Here is a 17,950-nt window from a genome sequence, read left to right as displayed (position 1 = left end):
AGTTAAAAATTTGGATATTAGTGCTTGTTATAAAAGATAATGCAGAAATAAACTTGGGAACTTTGCATTATGAATTTTATTTTTAAATCTACATAAGTATGAGGGAAAGAACTGTATTTTCAAAGAATTAAATCCAGAGGAGTTACACATTTTCGTTGGTCCCAAAGATTTTGTCTGGGTATTTCTTCCTTAGCTGCCGTCTTGCAGACACCATTGAAGCATAGATGATGCAGCCCCGGTTGATTAAAACGATGGCAAGCAGCAACTAAACCAAAAACTGCAAAAGAGGTGTGAAATGTGCCTGATATTTCTGCAAATTTGCATACTAGTGCTTGTTTTTTTTTTTTTTTTTTTTTGAGACGGAGTCTTGCTCTGTCGCCCGGTCTGGAGTGCAGTGGCCAGATCTCAGCTCACTGCAAGCTCCGCCTCCCGGGTTTACGCCATTCTCCTGCCTCAGCCTCCCGAGTAGCTGGGACCACAGGCGCCCGCCACCTCGCCCGGCTAGTTTTTTGTATTTTTAGTAGAGACGGGGTTTCACCGTGTTAGCCAGGATGGTCTCGATCTCCTGACCTCGTGATCCGCCTGTCTCGGCCTCCCAAAGTGCTGGGATTACAGGCTTGAGCCACCGCGCCCGGCCAACTAGTGCTTGTTATAAAGGGTAATGCAAAAATAAACGGGAACTTTGCATTATGAATTTTACTTTTAAATCTACCTAAGCATCAGGGAAAGAACTGTATTTTCAGAGAAGTAAATCCAGAGGAGTTACAAATTTTCATTCTTCCCAAATATTTTGTCTGAGTATTTCTTCCTTAGCTGTCGTCTTGCAGACACCATTGAAGCATAGATGATGCAGCCCCAGGAGATTAAAACGATGACAAGCAGCAACTAAACCAAAAACCAAAAGAGGTGTGAAATGTGCCTGATACTTCCCCCCGCCGTCAGGTTACCGTGTGCCATTGCTAAGGTGGGAATTAAAGTAACAAAGTCGAATAAATGGGGTTCCAGTGGCGGGTACACCCAGCTGCCCTTACGTAAGAAGCGGAAGAGCGTATCCTCCAGGAAGAGGCGGAGTCGAGGTGAGGGAGCTTAATTCAGGAATGGATTTTGGAGTTTCTGGGTGCTGAAGAAATAGAGCCTTTCTGCCTGCAGGTCCAGTGAGTCCACACGGTGGGGGCCCGCGAGCCACAGGACTTACCACAGAATAAATCCAGTCCAGCGTGCGACGACTCACTGGCTTCATGGTAAGGAGGCGGCAGCGGTCCGCGGGAGCTGGCGGGAGTTGCGGGCCTTACAGTAACCTCCCGGGCGGTGGCTGCCTGGCGGCAGCAGCCATTTTTTAGCCGGGCTAGAGCGCCCGCCCACTCGCTTCGTGCAGAGCTGTCGCTGGCCTCTTCCGCCCGGAGTTGGGGGGCGGGATCACGTGATCGGGGGCCTTGCCCGCCTTTTAGAGGGGAATAAACGAGAAAATGTTAAAAATTGCTTTTTTTTTCTTTTTTTTTGCCAATTAGAGAGGTAGGAGATAGGCGTACGTCCACTGGTTTTCTTTCTAGTTGCAGTGTAGTATTAATGCAGGATAAGGTGCTGTCGTGTCCATTTAAAAGTTTATTTGAAAAACAATCCACGTTTTAAATATTACGTCGGGGTCTAAAGCTGAAAGAATTAATGCTTTCTCCCCCGGCCCCCCCACGCCTCTCCGCATCTGATACCACACGATTTAGATGAACGTTCGCCTGTTCATCTTTGACGTAAAAATACCACCCACTCTTTTATATGTGACAAATCGTTGTGGGAACCCCTGTAAATCGAGCCGTTCTTCAGAAATGTATAGCATGATGTATATCTCTAAGAAGAAATATGTGGGACGCGTTACCCGCCATAATGTACCAGTCAAGCAACAAGTGTTTTCTGAACGTGTCTGAGGTTCCTGAACGGCCGCGCATGAGATACTGAGCCCCGAGCACGGCAGTTTGGCTGGCAAGCGTACCAGGTTCAGCTCTAGAATGTTTGGGACGCTCACATTTGAGGCCTGAGGAGTAGAATCTGGCAACGGGCCGCTTTAGGCTCTAGACGTACTTTATACCTCGCAGTTATCTTAAAAGAGTTTTAGTCTAGATTTCAGGGAGTGGGAAGGGGAAGAGCGGAGAAAAACGTGGTCTGTTTAGGGAAGAGTCCAGGCCCTGTTTTGTTAGGTTGTCCTGTTTCTCCCCAGCCTGGAGGGGATCCCTCTCTTAAGACTTTATAGGATACTGGTTGGGCTCTGGTTTTGGATCCCGTTGACTCCCGGTGTTGCTTCCGGGAGGCGTACAACAGGAGGTGAGAGACTTCAACTCCGTGTTAACAGTTCCCTTATCTAGACACTAGAGACAATTTCGTAAGTTCCCGCAGAGTTTGGTGAGGTTGAAACGACATCGAACTAGTTCTCGTGTTTTCCGGGTAAGTTAGGGGCGAACATTCAGTCAGTGTCCCCAGCGGCTGAGTACCAATAACAAGATGGGGAGGGTCGCGCTGCCCTCATCCCAGGTCTGGAGCGGCGGGGGAGGGGCCGCGTTTCGGCAGGCGCGCTGAGCCCCGCCCTCGGGCCGGCGCCCATCTGCTGCGCATGCGTGGCGAAGGCGGGTGTTGTGTTTTGACGCGCCGGGAGCTGGTGGGTGGGTCTCACGCTCTGCCCTGCTTCCGAGCTGCCATTGGTGATGAGCGCTTTGCGTCACAGGGGTCGCAGCCGCCGCTGGGGTCTCCGCTGTCTCGCGAGGAGGGTGAAGCGCCCCCGCCTGCTCCCGCTTCGGAGGGTAGGCGGAGAAGTCGCCGGGTACGCCTTCGCGGATCCTGCCGTCACCGACCTAGCTTTCTGGGCTGCCGGGAGCTCGTGGCGAGCGCCCCAGCCAGGCCTGCGCCGGCATCCTCCGAGGTGAGATTCGGAACAATGGGACTTGGGGGTCGGAATGGTCGGATGAGCTAGCGCTCCCGCCTGGAGCGGCGCCCCGGGACCCGAGGGCTGCGGTCTTGGCCTGCGGGGCCGTCCGGGCCTCGGTGGGCCAGGGCCAGGGTCCCCGGGCGGCTTCTGCGCGCACCTGTGGATTGGTGTGGGCGGGCGAGGGTTGCGCTTCCCAAAAGCGCTCCCGAGGGGCGCGAGCCTGCCCGTATACTGGAAAGAGCTTGGTCTCAGGGAAAAACGAAAAAGCAGTGAGACTGAATCGTGGCGTCACCCTTACAGGATATGTGACCTTGCCTAGGTCCGCTAAGCCCCTGAGCTTGTCTGTAAAATGGGAATAACAATATTTAAGTTCGTTGTAGTTATGTAATGCTCATGGTGCCTATCTTAGGTCTGTCTAGTGGCAATTCTGAACCAAAGCAAACGACTATCACCGTGGCTTTTGGACTCGTCTGTGCTGTGTTAAACATTCTGAGCAGAAATTGCCCGTGACTTGTTCATGCATCCAGTTACTGCAGCTTTCCTCATGGGTTGCTGATTGTAGGCTGGAAGGGGGCAGTGCTGAGATGAGCCACATAGTAATTTAAGAGGAAAACGGAGTAGACCTTTTGATAGGTAATTTTCAAGATTATTTAAGATAAATTAAGAAACAACTGCCCGAGATTTTAGTAGTGGTGAGAACTTTCTGGGTTTTGTCCATGAAATGCAAAGAAAGCTATACAATCAGCTAAAATCAATCATGCTTGTCTGGAATGAGTGGTTTTAGAGGGGAACGGTTCCCAACCAATTCTTATTGCAGGAATTGGAATTAAAGTTGATAGGATCTGGTCAGTAGATCCCATAACTTTTGTATCTTCTTTTGGAATTGATTAAAATGCAGTTCAGAGAGGTACAGTGTTTTCTTTAAGGTGGCAAGAGGTAGGAACCAGTTTATTTTTAATACTTGGGTGATCTATTTCATCTCGTGAACCCTGTTTAGTCACTTTGCCTAGAAATATTAAGTATAATAATTATATTAAGTATGATGATTGTTTTGTTGTTACAGACTATCCTCTGTTTGGGCCGTTATAGTCAGTTATGGGTGATGAGCTACCAAAATTCACTTCGTGTTCACGTAACATAGAGAACAGTGTTGAGTTCTTACTGTGCACCAAGCACTGTGCTAAGGGTTTTCATGAAATATGTTCCGTCATACCACCACCTTTTCAATTCCATTTTAGAACTGGGAAAACGTGAGATTTTGAGAAATAACTTCCTCCAGATCACACACCAATTAAGTGGTGGTGATTCTCAGCCTTGGCCCTGCATCAGAATTAACATCACTCCTACAAATGTAATCAGCAGATGATTAAATTTTATATACAGTGTATGCCATAATTTTTGTAATAAGTCTGACTTTAATTGCACAGAGCAGTTCTACTTCGTTTATATCATTGTGCAGTTTTTCAAATATCCAGTCTCCTGAAGTGTAGATTCGAGCTTCCTGATTCTTTATCTCCCCCATCCATTTTCCCTAGATGTGTGTCCGTATTAATTATCTAAAATTTCCCTGAATTGTGACATGAAGGGTTCTTATCCTTGTTAAAACCAGGTTTCAGGATTTGGGAAAGGGAAGTTTTGGCTTAATCAGTTTATACTAAAGATGGTGAACTTCATTTAGGATTTGGGAGACAGTTTAGAAAGTGCGACTGGGAGAACTGATTGTCTTCTGTGAGGAAATGAATAGTCCTAATTCCTAGAGTGCTAGGATGGAGAAACCTTTACATAGGCTTCTTACAGAACCTGAAGCACTGTGTTTTTCATCAGGTCTACCTTTGCTACTTAAATTCAGAACCTCTCCTGGAAATCAACCACTCTTGTGTGTGTGAGGCAGAGTTTTGCTCTTATTGCCCAGGCTGGAGTGCAGTGGCACAATCTCGGCTCACTGCAATCTCTGCCTCCGGGTTCAAGCGATTCTCCTGCTTCAGCCTCCTGAGTAGCTGGGATTCCAGGCGTGCGTGCGCCACCACGCCCGGCTAATTTTTGTATTTTTAGTAGAGATGGGGTTTCTCCATGTTGGTCAGGCTGGTCTCGAATTGCCAACCTCAGGTGATCCGCTGGCCTCAGCCTCCCAAAGTATTGGGATTACAGGCGTGAGCCACCGCGCCCGGCCAGCAAATCAACCACTCTTAATCTGTATCTGGTCATCCCAGTTTTTATGCCTTAATTTGTATTTTTAAACAGCTTTGTTAAGATTACATTCCGGGCCAGTCACGGTGGCTCACGCCTGTTATCCCAGCACTTTGGGAGGCGGAGACGGGCGGATCACGAGGTCAGGAGATGGAGACCATCTTGGCTAACACCGTGAAACCCCGTCTCTACTAAAAATACAAAAAAATTAGCCAGGCGTGGTGGCAGGTGCCTGTAATCCAGCTACTGGGGAGGCTGAGGCAGAAGGGCGTGAACCCGGGAGGCAGAGCTTGCAGTGAGCCGAGATCGCACCACTGCACTGCAACCTGGGTGACAGAGCAAGACTCTGTCTCAAAAAAAAAAAAAAAAGATTACATTCCATTCATAAAGTTCACCCGTTTCAAGTTTGTAAGTCAATTATTTTTAGTATATTTACAGAGTTGTACAACCATTACAATAATCTAATTGTAGAACATTTTTGTCATCCCAGAAATAAACCTCATTACTGCCCCAGCAGCAGCCACCAGCCTCATTTCATCTCTATAGATTTGCCTATTCTGGACATTTCATATAAAAGGTATCATACAATATGTGGGTTCTTGTGAATTTTTTTTCATTCATTTAGCATAATAAAAAGGTTCATCCATGTTACAACATGGTACCAGTACTTTGTTCCTTTTTATTGCCATAAAATTCCATTGTATGGATAGACATTTTATTAATCTGTTAATCAATTGATGGGTATTTGAGTTTCTCCTTTTGAGGTATTATGACTAAAGTTGCTGTGAATATTCATATACAGTTTTTTGTGTGGACAAGTTTTCATTTCCCTTGGGTATATCTAGGTGTGTAATTGCTGGGTCATAGTTCGACTTTATTTGCGTTTTAAAACATTTTAATTTAGTATTTAGTGATGATTTTGAAGAGCTAATTACTTATTTGATGATTTATATGCATTCCAATTGTTTGATGTTTCTTTTTATTTTTTAAAATAGAGACTGGATCTCACTTTGTTGCCTCGGCTGCCTCAAATTCCTGGCCTCAAGCGTCTTCTGCCTTGGCTTTCCAAAGTGATGGGATTACAGGCGTGAGCCACCGTGCCCCGCCTCTTTGATGTTTCTGATGAAGACTGTTTGTTTGTTTATTTTGAAATGGGGTCTCATTCTGTCACCTAGGCTGGAGTGCAGTGGTGCAATTATGGCTCAGTGCAGCTTGGACCTCCCAGGCTCAGTTAATCCTCCTGCCTCAGCCTCCTGAATAACTGGGACTACAGGTGTTCCCATCATGCCTGGCTAAGATTATTCTTTTCAGCTAATGATTCCTGTGTAGAAATATAAGAATGAGTTCTAATTTTTTTTTTTTTTTTAACCTGTTGTGGAGGACATTACCAGTCATTCATTCACCTTTTACTGTCAAAGTGGTTAACAGGCTTATAAAACTAGAGAAGGGAAGGGTAAGGTTTCATTTTTTCTTTTAAATCATACTTTGTTGAGATTTTATTTTATTTGAACTTCAAGTATACTATCTAATAATTCCCTTCAATACATTCATTTTCAGCTGTAATTTTTATGTGTAATGGAAGTGTTCAGAAAACACTAAAATTCTATTTCAAAGAACTAAGTGAAGATAACATGTATTAACTTGGAATTCACAGGTATTTTTTCCAAGTCCAGTAATCCTTTCATTATACAGAGGAGAAAACTAAAGTCTAGAGTAATGTGGTTTTCTTCACATTAACTGAGCTGTTCTAGGTGAAGCCTGGTCTTCAGATCTTTTGATAACCTCTTCGATTCCCTCCCAACTTTTCTCTATCCCTTCCCTCCACCACATACACAGTCTCTGAACTGAAAGGTTTTTCTTTTTATGTGTGTGTTTCTTTAAATTTCCTGAGTGGGGCAGATTAAAAAATGTTAAAAGTAGAGGGAAATACTGAGAAGATTGTGCAGTATTAGGGTTTTAGAGTGCTTATGAACAAAAAAGCAGTATGATGTATTTGTAATTCTGCTTTTCCAGACCTTCCAGGACAGTGATGATTTTTTGCATTTTCAGTCCAGTAAATAGAAGACTAGAAATACCTGAACCCCTGAAGAAAAGACTTGTTCAGCATTAATTGATTCTCTATTAAGTTATGGTTCTGAGAAAGCCAAGATGCCCTAAAGTGAGCAAGTTTAATATGAAAACTATGGTGGAATACTTGTATTTCACAGTCATGAGTTTTTGTTGTGGGTTTTTTTGGTTGGTTTTTCTTATAGTTTGTTAAGGCCAATGAGTCTCTTTAGAAAATTACCATTCTGTTATTTGATTAACTTGACCCCAGTTGACTAGTGGTGGAACTTCCTGTGATAAAGGAGGTGGAGGAAGATGAATATTAGGCCCCCCGGAAACAAAGGGCCTAGTAGTTTTTTGTTGTTGTTTGTTTTGAGACGGAGTTTCACTCTTGTCACCCAGGCTAGAGCGCAATGGCACAATCTCGGCTCACTACAACCTCTGCCTCCTGGGTTCAAGCGATTCTCCTGTCTCAGCCTCCCAAGTAGCTGGGATTACAGGTGCCTGCCACCATGCCCAGCTAATTTTTGTATTCTTAGTAGAGATGGGGTTTCACCATGTTGGCCAGGCTGGTCTTGAACTCCTGACCTCAGGTGATCTGCCTGCCTTGGCCTCCCAAAGTTCTGGATTATAGGCATGAGCCACTGCGCCCGGCCCCCTAGTAGTCAATATATTCAAAATTGTTAGTATAAAATGCAGGTTTGGGGTTTATGAGATAAAGCTAAAATGCGTACTAGATTTCAGCTCTAGCAAAGTTTTGAGCCAATGTAAACTGATAAACTAATCTTTAATACTCTAGTCATCCTTATGGGAAAGGATAATAGGGAAGGGGACCAAAAACGTGATTTCAGGATATTTTGTGGCCTGACTTTTGGATTAAAGAAAAAAAGCTAAAGGAAGGCTTATTGGGAATGCTGAAAGGAATGAGAGATAAGCTGAATATAATAGTGTAGTAATAACAGTAATACAGTGTAGTAATAATAACAGCTAATATTTACTCAGCACCTCCTGTGAGCCAGGCACTGCCTCTTGGCTGCTTTTTCATTTATTATTTAATCTTCACTAAAAGTTTCCTGTGCTTTTTTAAAATTAGCTTTCTAAGGTTGAAAAAAGAATCTTTCACTAAAAACCATAGGATTGGTTTAAACAGGTGAACTTTCTGGTATGTAAGTTATATCTCACTAAAGTTGTTTTAGAAAAGTATATATAAAATACTCTCACAGATAAATCAGTAGTCTGTACTGTTAGTGGTATATGTATATGAAAGGTATAAAGCCATGCATAGAAATAACATCAACTGAGGACTGTGGTGTTTCTGTGTTTTGTTTTTTAGAGAGTGATAGGAGGGGAAGATAAGGGGCATAAGATAAGTGGTGGATACAGAGGTATTTGGTACTTTTTTTTTGGTCTATGTCAGATATTTCTCAAATTGGTTTTAAAAAGATTAATAGAGTGTTACATAATATTTGAGAACTTTACTATGTACCAGGTGCCTTTTCTAAGGGCTTTTTACATTTTCACAAACCCTGTGAGGCAGATTCTGTTATCACTGACCTACGGATGAAATTAAAGCACAGAGATACTAACTGGAACATAATCACGCGGGTAGTGTGGAACCAGGATTCAGTCTTAGGAAATCTGACTTCAGAGCTTATACTTTAAGCACTATATTACTATGCTATAGTGCCCCTTTATAATACAACAGAAGTAATGGGTCACTTAAGTATTTTCACCAAAATATGTTTCAAGGTCTTTATTTGCATTTCTGTTGAGACTATTTAGTCATTCGTCTGTTTTCAGGTTACTGATATATTTCTTTCCCTTTTACAGATAATGGCATCAGCTGCTAAGGAATTTAAAATGGACAACTTTTCACCTAAAGCTGGCACTAGCAAATTGCAACAGACAGTACCAGCTGATGCATCTCCTGATTCTAAGTGTCCTATATGCTTGGATAGATTTGATAATGTGTCTTACTTAGATCGCTGCTTACATAAGTTCTGTTTTCGCTGTGTACAGGAGTGGTCAAAAAACAAAGCTGAATGTCCACTATGTAAACAGCCCTTTGATTCTATTTTCCATTCTGTGAGGGCGGAAGATGACTTCAAGGAGTATGTCCTAAGGCCTTCGTATAATGGTTCTTTTGTCACCCCTGATCGACGATTTCGCTACCGTACAACTCTGACAAGGGAACGAAATGCTTCTGTGTATTCACCTAGTGGTCCTGTGAACAGAAGAACAACAACTCCACCAGATAGTGGAGTACTATTTGAAGGGTTAGGCATTTCAACAAGACCTAGAGATGTTGAAATTCCTCAATTTATGAGACAAATTGCAGTAAGAAGGCCAACTACCGCAGATGAAAGATCTTTGCGGAAAATTCAAGAACAAGATATTATTAATTTTAGACGAACTCTCTATCGTGCTGGTGCTCGAGTTAGAAATATTGAAGATGGTGGCCGCTACAGGGATATTTCAGCTGAATTTTTCCGTAGAAATCCAGCTTGCCTTCACAGATTAGTCCCCTGGTTAAAACGTGAACTTACAGTTCTTTTTGGAGCTCATGGATCTTTAGTGAATATTGTCCAGCATATTATCATGAGTAATGTTACTCGCTATGACTTGGAGAGTCAGGCATTTGTGTCTGATTTAAGACCATTTTTACTTAATCGAACTGAGCATTTTATACATGAATTTATCAGTTTTGCCCGATCTCCTTTTAACATGGCAGCCTTTGACCAGCATGCCAATTATGATTGCCCTGCTCCTTCATATGAAGAAGGCAGCCATTCTGATTCTTCAGTCATAACAATATCTCCAGATGAGGCTGAGACCCAAGAGCTGGATATTAATATAGCCACTGTTAGTCAGGCACCATGGGATGATGAAACTCCAGGACCATCTTACTCAAGCTCAGAGCAGGTACACGTTACTATGTCGTCTCTTTTAAATACTTCTGACAGTTCAGATGAAGAACTTGTCACAGGAGGAGCTACGTCTCAGATACAAGGAGTACAAACCAATGAGGAGCTAAATAATGACAGTGATGATTCTTCAGATAATTGTGTCATTGTTGGGTTTGTTAAACCACTAGCTGAGAGGACCCCAGAACTTGTTGAACTGTCCTCTGATTCTGAGGACTTAGGTTCTTATGAGAAAATGGAGACAGTGAAGACACAAGAACAGGAGCAGTCTTACAGTTCTGGTGATAGTGATGTTAGTAGATGCTCATCTCCACACTCTGTCCTTGGAAAGGATGAAGAAATAAATAAAGGTCATTGTGATTCTAGTACAAGAATCAAATCAAAGAAGGAAGAGAAACGATCTATATCATTGTCATCTCCCAGAAACCTGAGCTCATCTGTAAGAGGAGACAGAGTATATTCTCCATATAATCATAGACACAGAAAGAGGGGAAGATCAAGAAGTTCAGATTCACGTTCTCAGAGTAGAAGTGGGCATGATCAGAAGAATCATAGAAAGCATCATGGGAAGAAAAGGATGAAAAGTAAACGATCGAGAAGCAGGGAAAGTAGCAGACCTAGAGGGAGAAGAGACAAAAAGAGATCAAGAACTAGAGATAGCAGTTGGTCCAGAAGAAGCCAAACTCTGTCTCTAAGTAGTGAAAGCACAAGCAGATCAAGGTCTCGTAGCAGTGATCATGGTAAAAGAAGATCACGGAGCAGAAATACAGATCGTTATTATTTAAGAAATAATTATGGAAGCAGATACAAATGGGAGTATACTTATTACAGTAGAAACAAGGACAGGGATGGGTATGAATCATCTTACAGGAGGAGGACTCTGTCCAGAGCTCATTATTCTAGACAGTCTTCAAGTCCAGAATTTAGAGTTCAGTCCTTTTCTGAAAGAACAAATGCTAGGAAAAAAAATAATCACAGTGAGAGGAAATATTACTACTATGAAAGGCACAGATCAAGGAGCCTGTCTAGTAACAGATCAAGGACTGCATCTACCGGGACTGACCGGGTGAGAAATGAAAAGCCTGGAGGGAAACGAAAATACAAAACACGGCATTTGGAGGGTACTAACGAAGTGGCTCAGCCATCTCGTGAATTTGCTTCTAAAGCAAAGGACAGTCATTACCAAAAATCTTCATCAAAATTGGATGGAAACTACAGAAATGAGAGTGATACCTTTTCGGACAGCCGATCATCAGATAGAGAGACAAAACACAAAAGGAGAAAAAGGAAGACCCGGAGCCTAAGTGTAGAGATAGTCTATGAAGGAAAAGCTACTGATACAACTAAACACCATAAAAAGAAAAAGAAGAAACATAAGAAGAAGCATAAGAAACACCATGGAGATAATGCTTCACGTTCCCCAGTTGTAATTACCATTGACAGTGACAGTGATAAGGATTCTGAAGTAAAGGAGGATACAGAACGTGACAATAGTGGTCCTCAAGACCCTCTACAAAATGAGTTTTTGGCTCCTTCCTTGGAACCATTTGAAACTAAAGATGTAGTTACAATAGAAGATGAATTTGGTGTGCTGGACAGGGAGTGTGATATTGCCACACTTAGTAACAACTTGAGTAATGCCAACAAAACTGTAGATAATATTCCATCTCCAGCAGCTTCAGTTGAACAAACTCTGGATGTAAGAGAAGAGAGCACCTTTGTTTCTGATTTGGAGAACCAGCCCAGTAACATTGTGTCTATTCAAACTGAGCCATCAAGGCAGTTGCCATCTCCACGGACATCATTAATGTCAGTATGTCTTGGTAGAGACTGTAATATGTCTTAAAACTGGCCAAAGCATTTCATTGAGAATTCTGATGGTATAAAAAGAAAAAAGGAAGAATGTCATCTACTGCAGTCTATTTAAAGATGACGTTTGGTGAAAACTCTCTTCCTCCTTACAATATTTTAAGTGATTTTCTTTTTTTTGGTGTTAATTTGTAAAAATCATTTGTTCAAAATGTATGTCCCACCCTCAAAGATATGCACTTTTAAGTGAAGAAAATGATACTGCTAGCAGTTATATTTAAAACTTGGGGTCCTTTTTAAATAAGAAAAATTATATAAATTTTAGAAGTTATTTCATAAAGCCATACGGTATTGACATATTTTTAAGGTAGTCAATGAGTATTTTTGAATTTTTTTTTTTTGAGAGTTATTCTGGAAATGTGTTATAAGCTAGGAGAATCCCTTTGGACAGTCTTTATTTTTCTTAAAAATTTATATGATTCAAAACCATTTCTTCAGGTTAAATTGAGGCATTTTAATCTGCACAGTTTATCTTCTGCCAAAATAAAAATTTACTATTTCCTTTATATACTTGTTTATCTGGACTGCTAGTAAAACAAATGTGTATTCAACAAAAGAAAAATAAAACACACTTTCAAACAAGAATCAGACATTTTCCTATGCAGTATTTTTTTTTTTTAAGTTTATTTTAGTAAAGCTAAAATCTTGAAAGTAGCTAAGGGCATAGTTATCTCATAAATGCTGAACTTCAGGTGAACAAATACTTTATAGTTTTAATTATTTTAGTTCTTTGAGGAGTATCTTATTTGCTTTTTATCATCAGTAAAAAAAGCATTTAACTTGCTAAATAAACATGAAAAATCCTTGTCATACTTATTTTACATTGGTAGTTCTTTTATATATGGTTATATGTGGTTATGTTTTCTCTTGTTTTAGGGATGATAAAATTACATCTATGCTGATGTAGGATTGCCACTGAACAGTGGAGCTTGAGTTGAATCTTATTTCAGCCTTCAGTTTGCCTGTGCCTTGCTCCCATATTCATTCTTTATTCAGTAGAAATTGCAGTGCCTACTATGTGACAGGTTCTGCACTAAGTTTTGCTTTTTGTTTTTTTGAGTTGGAGTCTGGCTGTGTTGCCCAGACTGGAGTTCAGTGATGCAATCTCACTTCACCACCACCTCTGCCTCCAGCTTTCAAGCGATTCTCCTGCCTCAGCCTCCCAAGTAGCTGGGGCTACAGACACGCGCCACCATGCCCAGCTAATTTGTGTGTTTTTAGTAGAGGCAGGGTTTCACTATGTTGGCCAGACTGGTCTCGAACTCCTGACCATGATCCGCCCGCCTCAGCCTCCCAAAGTGCTGGGATTACAGGCATGAGCCACCACACCCGGCGGTTCTGCACTAAGTTTTATCAAGAGAGCAAAGCGGATAGGCTCCTTGCCTTCATGGTGCTTATGGACTGCTAAGACAAATATTTATGTAAGTATAACATTATCATATGTTCCCTGAGGAGAAAGTATAATTCCCTTGGAAGTGAATGGGGACCTAATCATGACTGGAAGTAATAGTTGAATATAGAAAACAAGCCAGCATTAACTGGGAGGAAGAATTGCTGTTGGCAAAGGATTCAAAGGCTGATGAAGAACCTCGTATATTCCAAGAACTAACAGCAGGATTAGACAAAGGACAGAGGGTGGGAACAGTCTTGGTAGGCCATGTGTAGAATCTGTTTATCCTAAGGACAGTAGAAAATTGTTTAAGGAGAATCTAAAATTGATGTTGGCAATTTTTAAGTAAGCTCAGACATTGAGAAATTGTGGGAAGACTATAGTTGATCAAGAAATACACATTTGAAATTACTTTGTAGTTACAGTGTAATTTTTCTTAAGTATTAAAAAAAATTATTCCACATGGTAATTTCACATCATGTTTTCCGTTAAATATTTAATGAAAACAATACATGGCACCATCATCCTTTTGGGTGTTGAAGCCAAAAATTGCCAAGTCTTGATTCATCCCAGCCCTTCAGCCCCCCTCATTCAGCTGCCAAATCCTTGGCACTAATGATTTTTATGATATTTCTATTGTGTCTGTACCATCTACATCCAATCTGGGTAGCCAAGATCTCTCATCTCTGCTACCATAATGGGTCAGCCTGCATTCATTGTTGGTCTACACTCACTCCTTCCTCCATCCATTTGTGATGCAGCACTGAAAAGACTTTTTTTTTTCTTTTGAGACAATCTCGCTCTGTCATCCAGGCTGGAGTACAGTGGCACGATCTCGGCTCACTGCAATGCAACCTTCACTTCCTGGGTTCAAGTGATTCTCCTATCTCAGCTTCCTGAGTAGCTGGTATTACAGGTGCCCGTGACCACGCCTGGCTAGTTTTTGTATTTTTAGTAGAGATGGGGTTTCACTATGTTGGCCAGGCTGGTCTCGAATTCCTGACCTGATCTGCCCGCTTTTGCCTCCCAAAGTGCTGGGATTACAGGCATGAGCCACCGTGCCCTGCTGATCTGTGCCCTGATGATGAAATTTTCATTTCATCCGCTTCTTAAAATCCTTCAGTAGCTTCCTGTTTTCTTAGGATATTAAAAGCAGACAAAAAATCCAACAGCATGATATGGTTTATAGATTTCTGCCTAATTAGGCTCTGGCCCATCTTCAGCATTTTTGTCACTTCATTTGGGCTCATGCCACGCTAGGCTGCTCCAGGGCTATGGCGGTGCTGCTCTGTACTACATGAGAGCTTTCATTCATGGCAGTTTTCTTCTGCTGGAAACTGAACTCCACCCTGGCTAAACTAGATTTGTTAAAAGTGTGCCCTCTTCCCACCTCCCCAAAACTGCTTCAAACAACTCCAGGCTCCTTCAGACCACTCATCACAATTAGCAGTTGATTACTAAATGTCTTATCTCCCACCAGTCTGAAAGTTCTGTGAAACTGTATCAGTGTACTGCTAGATTCTTTCATTGCTTGACAACTGACATGCTTAAAACACTGGGTGAATGAATGGGACCTGGAAAATTTGAAAATGGGCTCAGGCCTGCTTTCAAGAAGCTCCACTATCTATAAACTTTTAGAATAATAGTATATTCTTTTAATATGTTCATCTGAATTCAGTGTCCATGCCATTTTATTTTACCTCGGGTTCTCAGTGTAGTGACTGTCATTTAATCTGTGTAAGGAAATGTAACTAAACCGTTCATGCTTGCTTACTCATGATCATGATCCTGAGGTTCACAACACGAAAATTTGTTACTACTTTTTACCTCCGAGTCCAAGTAATGGAGTTCAATAGTCCCAAATTTCTAGGCTAGCCAATCTAAAGGGCCTCCCTAACTCATCCAGTCTGTAGTAAAGATGTGCAGTGTGCACAAAGGGGCTTACAGGAGGGAAGCTGACAACCCACACTTGCTTCACAAGGAATTCTTCCCTTGTGAAGAATAATTGCAGTCCCCTGCCAGTGTAGGATGTAGACATGCTGAGCAAGCCAGTAGCACATTTCTGGATGCAGAAAAATTTTTGGAAGGCACTTGGGAGTGCTGGAACTCAAGTGTGATCTGGTTTAGGCTGTTGCCACTCCCAGTATTCCCACCAACAGGGGCAAGGAATGGGAAGTGGAGAGGGAGGGGTTTCCCTTTATCAAAACCCTTGATTTCCTCAGCATTCAGTGTGGATGCACCATTTAGAAGAGTATAGAGTTTAGAGGGGTATAAAATCAAAAAAGTTTGCTTTGTGTTTGTTTTGAAACTTAATGGGAGGGAGAGAGGAGCCTTTTTTGGGAGAGAGCCCCTTGAGAAGGAAAGGTTGACTAATGAAACAAAGTTCCTGAATGGGAAAGATGGTCCAGAGCACAGAGAAATGAAATTAGCAATGGACAAGCAAAGGCAAGTCTTACAGCAGGAGGTAAAAACAGAAAAAAAAGTGTTTGTGGGTAGATGCATTAAGATGAGGTAATATATGCCCTAAAGCCTCTCCTTTGTCTATGAAATAGAAAGAATGCCATCTTCTGAGAAGGTTGGATCATGAGTAGGATTGAGTTTGAGAGGAGTGGAAAAAACGCCCCTTGAAAGGCACAAAGAGAAGGATAAGAATCGCTGATTAGTGTTGAGGCCTCACCTGAGATGGGATATTTAAATTTGTGGGACACTATGATTTGTGACTTGTTTTTGTCCCACCAGCATTCAACATTGGAAGAAGCAGAAACTAATGTTGGACCTATAGTATTCATTTAGTTTTGTACTGAGCAAATGAATAAATGGATGGATTTATTAGATGTTCTGGATGTCAGCAGTAAAAGGACTGGCAAGGGAGTTGAGGGATAGAGTGGTTAGAGTAGCAGAATTGATGCATTTTGTTATCTGGGCTGAGTAGGGAGGGAAGTGAAGCTATGAGATGGCCAATATACTTGGAGAACAGAGAGATTATCAAGGGATTCATTTTCCAATGGGATTCCAGTAGGTACAAGGGCAGGAATAAGAAGACAAAAAAATACATATATTTTTTAGAGAGTGCCTAGTTGTAGGTATTGTTGGAAGTAGGTGACTGAAATTGAAGCAGGTGGAGCTGAAGGTAGCTGGAATTGAGAATAATGATCTGCGAGGCTGTAGATATATCCTCAACAAGAAAGACATTCTGTGATGGCAGGAGATACAGGGTGGAGAAGAAAATAGTTGTGTTGTGATTATATCTTCCTTTAACTATATTTTTGTTTCTCCACAGCAGCTGGCATGCAGAGAAGATTTAAAATGTGTTGAATAAACGATTATTTACTCATTCTTGGTTTTTAGTCAAAACCTAAATCACTTAGTTATTAGAAAACTGTGGGATATGGCCATTTTTAAAAATAACAGTAAGATTAGTTGTTACAATGTCACGAAAATCGGTAAGTTCTTTCCTGTTTTACCTACAAAGATATTGGGTGATGGTAAATACCACTGGATCTGTCCTTGAAGAAAGCAAGAGGCAAGGAAATGGAGTTCAAATTAGGCTAAGCTCTGAAGCCAAATTCCTACCTGTAGAATCCGTAACTGTGGTTGCTCCAGAACATTGGGTAATAAAATTTATATAGACAAGGGGGCAAAGTTAGGCATCTTGTACAATTTGCTTGGAGTAGGCTGGTTCCAGCTTATCTGCATGACTATTTGCACTGTAAATAGATAAATAGTTCTCTCCTGGACAAGGGGATATCCCTTTTCTTTTCTTTTCTTTTCTTTTCTTTTTTTTTTTTGAGACGGAGTCTGGCTCTGTCGCCCAGGCTGGAGTGCAGTGGCCGGATCTCAGCTCACTGCAAGCTCCGCCTCCCGGGTTTACGCCATTCTCCTGCCTCAGCCTCCCCAGTAGCTGGGACTACAGGCGCCCGCCACCTCGCCCATCTAGTTTTTTGTATTTTTTAGTAGAGACGGGGTTTCACCATATTAGCCAGGATGGTCTCGATCTCCTGACCTCGTGATCCGCCCGTCTCGGCCTCCCAAAGTGCTGGGATTACAGGCTTGAGCCACCGCGCCCGGCCCTTTGCTTTTCTATCTGTAAAACTCATTTATTCATCAGGCATTGAGTACATAGAGTCCAAGAGTATTTTAAATGCTAGGGATATAAGGATGAATAGGATGGAACCAACAGGAATCTTAAAGAAGGTAGGAATGGAACAATCAGATTTGTTCTTAAGAAACAACTAGTAGTAATGTAGCATAAGGTTTGGAGTAGGAAAAGCCTCAGAAAAAGACTTTAAGAAGCTCTTGTCTTGACGCAGTGGTTCATGCCTGCAGTCCCAGCACTTTGGGAGGCTGAGGCAGGAGGATCGCTTGAACCCAGGAGTTTGAAGCTGCAGTAGCTTCAAGTAGTAGAGATATATTTCCTATCTCTAAAATATATCTCAATTAACTTCTTACACTCTCTGCCACAATGTCCTTATCTATGCCTCTCATCATCTTACTTGAGAGCCACTGCACTCCAGACAGGGTCTCACACACAAAAAAAGGAAAAAAAAAAAACAAAACTCTGAAAAGTAGCTCAAACCAGATATCAGAAGGGCCTGTACAAGAACAGGGATAATAAGGATCCAG

The 17,950-nt window shown here is 41.9% G+C and overlaps 2 protein-coding genes across 6 annotated transcripts; one reads left to right on the top strand and one right to left on the bottom strand.

Moving 5' to 3' along the window:
* Positions 1-58: 58 nt before the first annotated feature.
* Positions 59-2,638, bottom strand: SMIM27 (small integral membrane protein 27). 3 transcript variants are annotated; one of them, XR_004443555.1, is made up of 4 exons: positions 1,985-2,638; positions 1,196-1,441; positions 713-885; positions 59-277 (listed from the first exon to the last, which is right to left on the bottom strand). XR_004443555.1 is itself a non-coding variant. In XM_033237545.1 (2 exons), the coding sequence occupies exons 1-2, from the start codon at positions 1,238-1,240 to the stop codon at positions 763-765; spliced, it is 168 nt and encodes a 55-aa protein (XP_033093436.1). In that variant the 5' UTR covers positions 1,241-2,638; the 3' UTR covers positions 679-762. The 3 variants fall into 3 exon arrangements, 1 of the variants encoding a protein (XP_033093436.1); XR_004443554.1 differs by lacking the exon at positions 1,985-2,638 and having other exon boundaries at positions 1,196-1,484; XM_033237545.1 differs by lacking the exon at positions 59-277 and having other exon boundaries at positions 679-885; positions 1,196-2,638.
* On the top strand, positions 885-12,749 carry TOPORS (TOP1 binding arginine/serine rich protein, E3 ubiquitin ligase). 3 transcript variants are annotated; one of them, XM_033237537.1, is made up of 3 exons: positions 885-1,241; positions 2,711-2,905; positions 8,975-12,749. In XM_033237537.1, exons 1-3 carry the CDS (start codon positions 1,239-1,241, stop codon positions 11,912-11,914), a joined length of 3,138 nt encoding a protein of 1,045 aa, XP_033093428.1. In that variant the 5' UTR covers positions 885-1,238; the 3' UTR covers positions 11,915-12,749. The 3 variants fall into 3 exon arrangements, with proteins under 3 accessions (XP_033093428.1, XP_033093429.1, XP_033093430.1); XM_033237539.1 differs by lacking the exon at positions 885-1,241 and adding an exon at positions 5,589-5,675 and having other exon boundaries at positions 2,774-2,905; XM_033237538.1 differs by lacking the exon at positions 2,711-2,905.
* The last annotated feature ends 5,201 nt before the right edge of the window (positions 12,750-17,950 follow it).

The sequence above is a fragment of the Trachypithecus francoisi genome, unplaced genomic scaffold, assembly GCF_009764315.1.
Source record: "Trachypithecus francoisi isolate TF-2019V2 unplaced genomic scaffold, Tfra_2.0 Lachesis_group16, whole genome shotgun sequence".
Classification (NCBI taxonomy): domain Eukaryota; kingdom Metazoa; phylum Chordata; class Mammalia; order Primates; family Cercopithecidae; genus Trachypithecus; species Trachypithecus francoisi.
The sequence above is the reverse complement of the archived record's forward strand: the minus strand, read 5'-3'. Positions and strand labels throughout refer to the sequence as shown.